At 29.7% G+C, this 10,362-nt stretch overlaps 1 protein-coding gene across 3 annotated transcripts; it reads right to left on the bottom strand.

Moving 5' to 3' along the window:
- Positions 1 to 142: 142 nt before the first annotated feature.
- On the bottom strand, positions 143 to 5,452 carry LOC101501439 (probable choline kinase 1). 3 transcript variants are annotated; one of them, XM_004489859.4, is made up of 9 exons: positions 5,364 to 5,452; positions 5,148 to 5,214; positions 4,037 to 4,396; positions 2,665 to 2,786; positions 2,385 to 2,580; positions 1,885 to 2,002; positions 1,721 to 1,768; positions 1,210 to 1,310; positions 143 to 420 (listed from the first exon to the last, which is right to left on the bottom strand). In XM_004489859.4, the coding sequence occupies exons 3-9, from the start codon at positions 4,388 to 4,390 to the stop codon at positions 328 to 330; spliced, it is 1,032 nt and encodes a 343-aa protein (XP_004489916.1). In that variant the 5' UTR covers positions 4,391 to 4,396; positions 5,148 to 5,214; positions 5,364 to 5,452; the 3' UTR covers positions 143 to 327. The 3 variants fall into 3 exon arrangements, with proteins under 3 accessions (XP_004489916.1, XP_012568247.1, XP_012568246.1); XM_012712793.3 differs by having other exon boundaries at positions 5,402 to 5,451; XM_012712792.3 differs by having other exon boundaries at positions 5,398 to 5,420.
- Between the last annotated feature and the right edge of the window lie 4,910 nt (positions 5,453 to 10,362).

The raw sequence follows: 10,362 nt of genomic DNA, 5'->3' as shown, positions 1-10,362 counted from the left end.
TCAAGGTGATGAGTTTGTTAGATCTTTCTCTATGCTTTGATGCACCATTTAATTTATTAAATATTTTTTAATTCCAATAAAATATAAAATTTTCTTGCAAATGAAACGACATAACTAGCGATACTAAATTTTATCCCTCGACTCAATCCAAAATGAGAGGGATTACAAATTAAAGATATTTATATTTTTTTGTAGAGATAGTCAAATCCATCACACATTTTAAGTTATATATATTATTTACAGATTTACGGCATATCATATCATGCCTCTCGATATTATTAATTAATATACCAAACTAAACTTTACTAAGAAACACATGAGAAGCAATCATGTCAATAAAGTAGGCTTCTTTAACCAATATTGCTGAAACCTCTGCCTTGAATACTCCTTGTAGTCAAACTCAATTGTATTTACATAACTCTGCAACACACAAAGCAACACAATACTTAACTATGCTTATCAAATCGAGATTCAAATCATGAATCGTAACAAACATTATAGATGAAAATAAGTGACATAGCAAAATTATATATATATATATATACCTCTAAATAATTCAAGGTTCTTACAGATGAATATATATATATATATATATATCTCAAAATAATTAAAGGTTCAAGTTATGAAACAACAAAAGAAAAGTGATTGGATATACAAAGTTGACAAAAAAAAGAGGCTAATTACACTATGTCAGCAGTATTAGAGCAAATCGAGATTCATCATAATTAATACAAGTCAAGATAGGACTCATGTCCAAAATAGATACATATAGAACTGGCCAAACATGTTTAGAGACCTAAAACAAATGTTATAGTGGGACCTTTTAAAATAAAAATAACACAAGGCTTATAAAAGAATCAAGTTTTGTTGCATCAAAATTCGAACTTGGGTCAGGACAAATACAGGGCCCTAATCTCGATCAACTGGCCTAAGTGGACATCTATGACTAATCTATCATATCATATATTCGTAACTAAGTTGAATTATTTTAGGTCTCTTTTTGAGTCAATTTTTAGGCCTAAAGCCCTAGCTCGGACTGCTTGGCCCTTGGACCGGGCTTGCATACATAGTAGAGATTCATATCGATTAAGTTCAGTTTTGTACTGAATCGAGATACAACTCGCATGTATCATAAGATACTGATAACATGCATTAAGTTGACAGAAGTAAGTTTTAGAGTAACTATGAAAGTATAAAGATTAAACTTACTGAAATAAGTCCCCACAAGCCCCAAAAAAGATGGTTTGCGAGAGTGTATTTCTCTGCAGCATTCACTAACTGCTCCACTTCAGCATCACTTGGCATTTTGCCTGTTTGCAAGTTTCCAATTCAACATTTTTGAAAATATGCTTTAAATTTTATAACATCATTTTGAAAGCTTGAATGTGATCTAACTTTAGTTAGTTTAAAGAGTGCAATAAACAACTTGGAAAAATCAGCACATAAATTGAGGGTAAATTAAAAAGATGAATGCAAGTTCCGCGGATCCGGATTCCCTGCAGTCAGGGATCCTTGCTTTTACGCAGTCAGACATCGATGACTGTTCGATTAAGATCAAACTTAGGGTTTAGAGTTGTCTGAGCTCAATTGAACGGTCATTGATTTTCCGAATGCGTGAATGTAGGATTCATCTGGCTGCAGTAAATCTGATTTCAAGTTCAAATCATCTAAGGCAGGATACTCGATTGTCAGATTGAATTTGTCATGGAAATGGACTAACCTTCTGAACTCAAGTATGTATAAATAAACCTTCGACGTTCATCGAGATCTGGTATACCATAAAACAAGTTGGTGTCTCAGCAGCAATACATTTGAGATTGATCTCAGATTCTCATTGAACATAAATGTAATAGAGGTTGTAAAATTTGTCGGTAATTACATTACCAGGATATTTACTGTAGTCAAGAACATGAGGTGTGTCACTATGGTAATTCGCCGCCATTTCACAGAAATGATTTGCAAGGTCGTATGCAACAGGATTGTAACTCGCATACTCGTAATCCTATATCATTCATAAGTAGAAACAATTGTAATGAAAGGTAAGTTTATAAAAAGGATATGACCGATGAAAAATGAAAAGACCATAATCTGATACGAAACTTTGCATGGTTACTAACTTTTCTGTTGGAATATATAAAATAGAAAAATGAAGACCACGTCAAAATAAAACAGTCCCTAACAGGCAGTTCGGTTGGTGAGTCGAGGAACACCAAAAAAGTACTAACAAGAAGGTTCAGAGTTCAAACCCTGAAAACTAACCTAACCTACCAGGGTTTTGAACCTTGGTCTCTTGGTTGTTTAGGTCATTAGTCTGTTTGTTGCTCTCAATGATCCTCGAACCACAAATAATATATAAATATGCACATTTTCGAAAGATAACTTACAATTAAAGTGACTGATCTTGTCTCTTCGTCTATCATAATGTTACCATATTGTAGATCATTGTGGCAAAAACCAATATCTTGATATCCTTCTGATAACAATTCCCCCAGCATGTTTATTTCAGCATCTAGATTGTCCAACCCAAAATTGTTGATATCCTTTTGAGAGCACAAACTTTTTGCATGATTAAGCCACTTCCTAGTAAAATGTGGAAAGCATATATAATTATGTAAAGCATTAGAATTTTTTATTTTGAAGATTGGTCTGAGTGTGATCTATTACCTCATTCTCGGCCAAATTTGAGCCTTCTTTGGACCAGGCATATGAAGATTATGAAACTCTTTCATCTTTGATGCTATCAAAGACGATATTTCACGGTCGCGGAGGTCAGCGGCTGAAAGTGTCTAAAAGAAGCGGAAAATTGGAAACAATTATCACTTTGTCATCTTCAATGTTCAACAACTTTGAATTTATTTTGATCCACAAGAAATTGAAAAGGAACATGAACTTGATTCTCTAATGTTAGTTACATCTGTAATGGTTTCAGAGATAGACAGCAATTTTTTTTAACATTTGTAGGGTCTACTAACTAATCATTGATAAATAGCGAAGAAAAATGTCTATTATGAGTTTGTAAAGTATGAGTTCTTCCACAACTCATCTTTTTTTTTTTGTAACCATGTTTTTGCTGCGAAGTATCCACCGACTTTGTCGATGAATAAAAGTCTTTTATATATAAATAAAGGCAACTCATTGATTGCACAAGGAATACATTACAATATTTTCCAAAGACCATCAATGAAATAAAATAGATAATGGAATAAATAAACACTACACATGTTACCTTTAGCTTTATGCTTAATATATAATTCCAGATGCCTTTCAAAGATAGGCATGTTTTAATTAATTCTTTTTTAGGGTGACTTCTATTTTTAATAACTATATCATCCATTCAATAAAATTTCTAAAAGATGCTTCTTAAATATTTCTAAAGTGCCACTAACTGAAAAGGCTAATCTTCCATTTCTCCAAAGTTAGAGAGAGAAAGAGAATATATAAAATATAAAAGAGAAGAACCAAAGAAAAGCTTTAGGGACTAAAATAATAAAGCACAATGGAAAAGAAAGATCTGAGACTTCAAAATTACCTAATGAAATCATTGCAGAAACTTGATTAATCATAACATTTACTTGCCAAAGATTAATTATCTCCAAAAATATCTTTTCTATTTTTTTCTTTCACTTAAAATTCCATTTTATTTCAACTTGTTAAAGATTTACACAAGAAAAAGTTAATCACACTTTACTATTAGAACTAATTAATCAGAAGAAGAAAAAAATACAAGACTTTTGTTTTTTAATCTACAGATCAAAACACTAAACCACACTTTATTAATTTAATTAAATTATCTGAACAGAAAAACTAGAGTTTACTGATAAAAATAGAAAAACACAGATTTTTATTTACTTTTTTTAAAAAAAACAACATATTTTTGTTTTATTAATAAGACATTTATTCATGTCGACCATTCAACTCTAAATGTGGATGTCTATTTCAACATAATCGAAATTCTGTTTCACCAGTCTAGTCTCTTCTATCAGACTATAACAACTCTTAACTTATTTAGGAAAAGACAAAAAACCTAATCACATACCCGGGCATGAATGAACTCTTCAACTCGACCGGTGGTGAACCGACCAAGAAGGCGCGGACCTTGTCCATTCTTTGACATACACTCAAAAGTTTTGATTTCATCATCCCTATTGAAGAAAACCTCAACACCTTCTCCATATAATCTAACCAAAACCCTTCTAAGATGAGAATCACTTTTTGTTGGCCAATTCACCTCAAAAACCTCATTTGTCATTGCACCCTTTAAGGGATTCACTTCCACAACACTCACATCATCAATAACATCTCCTAAATCAATAGCCACTCCTGCAAGAACTTTCATTATCTCTTCATGAGTTGCACACCCTTTCAACAATTCAAATGTCTTTAAGGCCATCACTTTCTGCATGTGAATAAAAAACATGTTTGAAATTTATGTTTTGATTTTACATGCAATATTAACAAGGACATATGAATCACAAATAGTCACACAAACACCAGAAAGGACACTGACATGTTGATCCCGATAATAATTTCTGAAAATAAATTAATTGAATGTAATCAATGTGTGAGTGGTAATGTGTCAGTGGTGGTGCTGACAAAGTAGAAAATCTTGATGACACAATTGAGAGAGAAAAAATCATAATTGATTACCCTTTGGAAAGTTCAATTTTTTTCAACAAAAAAAAATGTATAGAATTTATAAGAGAATTATTAAAAAGAAAGAAGATTTAATAACCCTTTTGAAGAAAAGTGCAAAAATAAAAATTGCAATCCTTGACGGTCAAACGTTGAATTTGAGTCGTTGTTAAGTCATAGTTCAACTGGTAAATACTGAAATTGTTAAGTGGGGCAACATATCCCGAGTTCGAACACATAATCTTGCAGTTGAGTGTATGAGTTTCTAGAGGTATTTACCGTCTCGTCTACCCAAACAAAAGAGTTTGAATTTGAGATAATGGAATCTCAATAGAATAATAAACAGAGAAACAGAGAAGTTGAGAGCTTGAAAACAAAATTGTGACAATTTGAATCAAAGATTTAAACAAGCATACAAAGAAATAATCATAGTTCCAAGAGAAAACACTATAAATGAAAGAAGAAGAAAAAACCATTTGGAATTATAAGAAATGATATAGTTGAGATACACTCACCTTTGAATCAAAACAGAAATGAAAGTTTGAGTCTTGTAGAGGAAAATCAAGCAAAGCATATAAACAACTGCAATGAAGAATACATACATTAAAAAGATATAATTATATACAAAAACAAGTATGAGAATGACATAATAAAATAATAATAAAAAATAAGCACGATTTAAAAAACAAATAGAAGAAATAAGAAAAGTAAATTGAGATTTGAGAAGAGACCCAAGTAACAGAAAGAGAGTAGAGATTCAGATACCGACACAAATGATCTTTATATTGTCAAACAAAGCTACCAAAGAAGCAACCTTTTGTCAACAACAACAAAAGACTTATCAAACCAACTCCAATTAGTATTATTATCTTCTTCCTTAAATATAGAATTCTGTTTATTAAAGTATGATAATTTAAAAAATTTATTATTTAACAAATTTATCTTTAAAAGAAAATTAGTTAATATTTTTTAGGAAAAAACTTAGATATTTGTGATTATTTGATAAAATTATAAATTTGATAAATCATTATAGCTTAAGTTAATAATCATATACATATTTTTATTATAATATTTTTTTTTGAATAACCTATTAATTACACTTACACACATTAAATACAAAAGATAGATAATATCGAATTCAAACTCAGATTTTTACTGTTGATTAATTATGACTAGTAATTTTATTAATAATTATGACAAAAATAAAAAATTATTTATGATTTAACAATTATACTTAATTGATAATTTAAAATTTTTTATACTGATAATGTATATAAATTAAATTTATCATTAAAAATATATAATATAATTAAAATTATATCAATAAAGAAATGTAATTAAAATTTTAAAAAATATCTTATAAAAAGAATTATGTAAAAAGTGGATCTAATATTTAAACATAGGTATTTTCTAAATGATCATTAAAGTATATGCATTATTAATTATTATATTTTATATAGAATATAAGCATGTCATAATGATTCTGAAATTTTTTCTTAATTTGGACTCCGACACTAAATATTTTCTATAAAATAAACAAGAAAATTTCAATGCTAGAAAAATAAACAAGAATATTTCGATGCTTTCTTTGCATTGGACTTTTTTTTTTCTTTTCCGGATTTTATATATTTTTGGACGGTCGCAGATTCTTGTGTGGGGCCATTTCGTGGCAGATTGTAACTGATACGTAAAGATTCTAGGCGTTGTATTCATAAAAAAGTAAAATACAAATAAAAAAAAAAATTGTAGGCGTTGAAAATGGTTCTGCCACAACAATAATATCTATCTAATTCATCTTTCTTCATCAATGCTTTAAAGAAAAATGTCTGATACATTTTGGATAAAACTTTCTCTTTGAATTTTCATTTTAAGACTACTTGTCTATGCTATTTTTGAGAGTATAATTAGATGTTAAAAGTCGTATACAATTATTGGAGCATATGTTTTAATGTAAATATTTATTGAAATATTTTAGTAAATAAACAAATTACATCATTATATAATAAGATACAATCATTTGAGTCTTCATTTGTTTGGTGAAAATAAACTAGAGTTAAATTAAAAAGAAAATTGCTTTTACTCCTTTTAAATTTTTTATTTGGGTCTCTGAATATTTTTTAGGTTTAATTGCAGTTTTAATTACCTTATTTTAGTTGAACTACAAAAATAGTTTTCTGTATGGTCTGAATTTTTAGATGATTTTTTGGATTTATGTTTAGAAAATTATAATAATGTCTTTCACAAAAGTTTATTTTATTTTTTTAAATAATGAATTAAATATGATTTTTTAAAACTTTTAGTCCTTACAAATTTATATTTAATTTATTTTTTATTAAAAAATTCAAGCAAATGTATAGTGGTAATTCTTATAATGTGTTAAATATTCTGATAAAAAATTATTCAAAAATTTGATTAATACAATACGTCGTCTTAAAAGTAAAGATCAAATTTATTGATAAAAAATATTTTTAAGATCATTTTAAAAAAAAAACCAAAATAATTAAAAATATATTATATTTATAGGGATCTAAACCTTATTTAATCAAATAATCTATGAAGACACTCACATGTTAGTCTCTAATAAACATTTAATCCTTTCGACCCCACCTCAAAAAATTAAATATATTAAAAATTAAATGAATCACTAAAAAGTGAATAATTTTAGTGTTGAATAGTTGAAGTACCACCTTTATGGATGTTTTGAGTATGCTTATAGCTTACCATTATGTTCTATATTATAATAAAAATAAGTAAAAAAAAAAAATAGACGTATTTAATTTAAAATTTAGATTAAATATATATTAATTTTTTTAATTATTTTTTGTTTATATTTTGATACACGATCAATATATAATTAAAAGTTTATGTAAGACATATGCTTTTCTAATCATGTTTTTGATTTAATTCCCAAACATACAATACATATGAATTATTTGATTGATCTAATGATTTGAATTGAGAAACATTTCAGGCAAATAATCAAACACTACACACTTGGACAAAACATGGAACTCAAGCACTCAAGCAAAGATGGATGATGTCATACAAGGCTTGAAGACTGATGTACAAGAATGTTTAGTGTTAATAGAGTCAATTAGGTAGACTTAATCATAATGAGTTCTCATATAGTATTTGTCAATGAAATTATAAAATGAGTTTTAATCAATTAAGTAATAAATCAATTGATCAATCAATTGAACAATTGATTGTCAGACTCACAGAATGAAGATTTCACTAAGTTAATCGATTGGGAAATCAATTACTTAAAGGTTTTATCAAAACATGTGTTCTGTGTTTAAACAAATCAATTGGACAATCGATTTGCACATCAATTGAGTAATCGATTTTGTGATTCACAGAACCAAACTCATACTGAACAATCGATTGGAAAATCGATTATGAAAATACTTTTTCATCAGACATGTGTTCTGTGATCAACGAAACCGATTGGACAATCAATTGAAATAAATTTCTTAAGTTGCAAGCTTTGCACTAATCGATTAGATAATTGATTGATAGATGTTTCTTGTGTTGCAAGCTTTGCATCAATCGATTAGGTAATCGATTGAAAGAATGAACTGGTTAATCATTTATCAGGAACATATTGCGTAATCGATTGGCATATCGATTTTAACTAAATAGCTAAGCTACTGTAACCAGCCAAATCGATTGGCAAATCGATTGGAATAAGACATAGTCACTGTGACCAGCCAAATTGATTGGCAAATCGATTGGAGTAAAACACCTTAGTCATTGTGACCAGCCAAGTCGATTGACGAATCGATTGGAGTAAATTGTCTAAGTTACAAGGAGTATTTAGCACATTGCCAAATCGGTTATGTTAATATTTGAATAGAATGAGTAATCGGTTGTTTTGATCTCAATGTTTGAACAAAACAAGTATAATCGATTAGTCAATCGATTCTAATACAAACTGAGTATCAATCTCTGATAAGTGCATTAAAGGAATCGATTGGGAAATCGATTAGTTCATATATTTTCAAGATTCAAGAAAAACAAGACACGCGATAATCGATTAGGTAATCGATTAAGCTGGTTTTAAACTTTAATAAAATCGATTACGAAATCGATTTATATGTTGTTTTTCTGAAAATATATAAATTGAATCAATCACAATTTTTTCATAACTTTTGAATAACAATCATAACACTTTTTCATAAACACAGAAGACTGAAAAACATCTTGAGAGAAAAATTGTTACAACACACAAATACTCATTGGCTAATACTTTTGTGTGAGATCTTGCATTGTGATTGAGTCAAATTTTCTTAGTATTCTTTAATTCTTTGTGAAAGAACAATTTCTGTAATTGAAGTTTTGGAAATCCAGTAGTGTACACTGGTGGTTAGCTTTTAGGATACTTGTGGTTATCTAAAAGAAGCCTCAGCCTGATCTCGTTAGAGTTTGACGAGTAACTCTTAGGGATAGGTTGGTATTGTGATAGAAGTGATTGTGAGTTGGATGGATAGGCTGTGACACTGGAAAAATCTGTAAAAACATTTCTCAAATCATTCTAGTGAAAGGTTGAAATCTATTGTAGATTTCAGGACTGGATGTAGGTTATCAAAGTGATAGCCGAACCAGTATAAAAATCTCCTGGTGCATTATTTCCTATCTCTCTTTACTTTTAATATTGATCTTTCATGTGATTATAAACTTCCGTTGTGAATAAACTGTTTGAACCTTTTACTGTTAAAATAGGAATTAATATTAAACAAGTTGGTTTTGATATTAATTCATCACTTAGGAAAGAATTAGATAATCTTGTTGATAACATTGTACAAAATTTCCTAAAAATAGAAGTCATATAACCAACAATTGGCATCAAGAGTCTGATCTTTTAGACTAGTTCTCAAAAAGAAAATGACTTATATTGATTTTCTGGGTGAAGGGGCATCTTTAACCAGACCCCCTGCCTTTAATGGGTCAGACTACATGTACTGGAAAGAGAGGATGCTCATCTTTCTAGAGGCATGTGGGCTTGACTTCTTAGAGGCAGTGGAAAATGGTCCCTATGTGCCTAAATTTGCAGGCACTGAGGGATCATCCATCATCATCAAACCAATAGCTGATTGGTCTGATGATGACAAAAAGAAAGTTGGCTATAATGCAAAGGCCAAGAATATAATAACCTCTGCCTTAAGTGCTGATGAATTTTTCAGGGTGTCAAACTGCAAAACTGCAAAGGAAATGTGGGATACACTTCAGGAAACTCATGAAGGCACAACAGATGTCAAAAGGGCCAGAACAAATACTCTAATGCATGAATATGAACTTTTCAACATGAAGAAGGATGAGTCAATCAATGACTTGCAGACAAGGTTCACTCACATCATCAACAATCTACATGCTCTAGGAAAAATTATGGACAATGAGCAAAAAATAGGAAAAGTAATGAGGTGCTTGACAAGAGAATGGCAACCCAAGATCACTGTCATTGCTGAATCAAAGGACCTTGCAAATATGACTGTTGCCACACTATTTGGAAAGCTCAGGGAGCATGATATGGAACTGCACAGATTAGATGAGTCAGAACAATCTAATAGGAAAAGAAAAGGACTTTCACTGAAGGCTCAAACTCACAAAGAGAAATCTGAACCAGATACTGATGATTCAGAAAGTGAATCTGATAAAGAGCCTGAGATAGGTACGTTGGTCAGAAAATTCAAAAAGTTTCTGAAAAAGAAAGGAAGCCAATCAAGAAAACCA

Source organism: Cicer arietinum, chromosome 2 (assembly GCF_000331145.2).
Source record: "Cicer arietinum cultivar CDC Frontier isolate Library 1 chromosome 2, Cicar.CDCFrontier_v2.0, whole genome shotgun sequence".
NCBI classification, from domain to species: domain Eukaryota; kingdom Viridiplantae; phylum Streptophyta; class Magnoliopsida; order Fabales; family Fabaceae; genus Cicer; species Cicer arietinum.
This window is presented reverse-complemented; position numbering and strand designations above follow the sequence as displayed.

What these genes read in the sequence shown, in the direction of transcription:
- LOC101501439 (XM_004489859.4), bottom strand. Translation starts at nt 4,390, where the DNA reads ATGGCCTTAAAGACATTTGAATTGTTGAAAGGGTGTGCAACTCATGAA. An exon ending in AAGAGTTCATTCATGCCCGG is followed by an intron (nt 2,787 to 4,036) that starts GTATGTGATTAG and finishes CGCTTCTTTTAG; the next exon opens with ACACTTTCAGCCGCTGACCT. An exon ending in CAAGATCAGTCACTTTAATT is followed by an intron (nt 2,003 to 2,384) that starts GTAAGTTATCTT and finishes TGAATGATATAG; the next exon opens with GATTACGAGTATGCGAGTTA.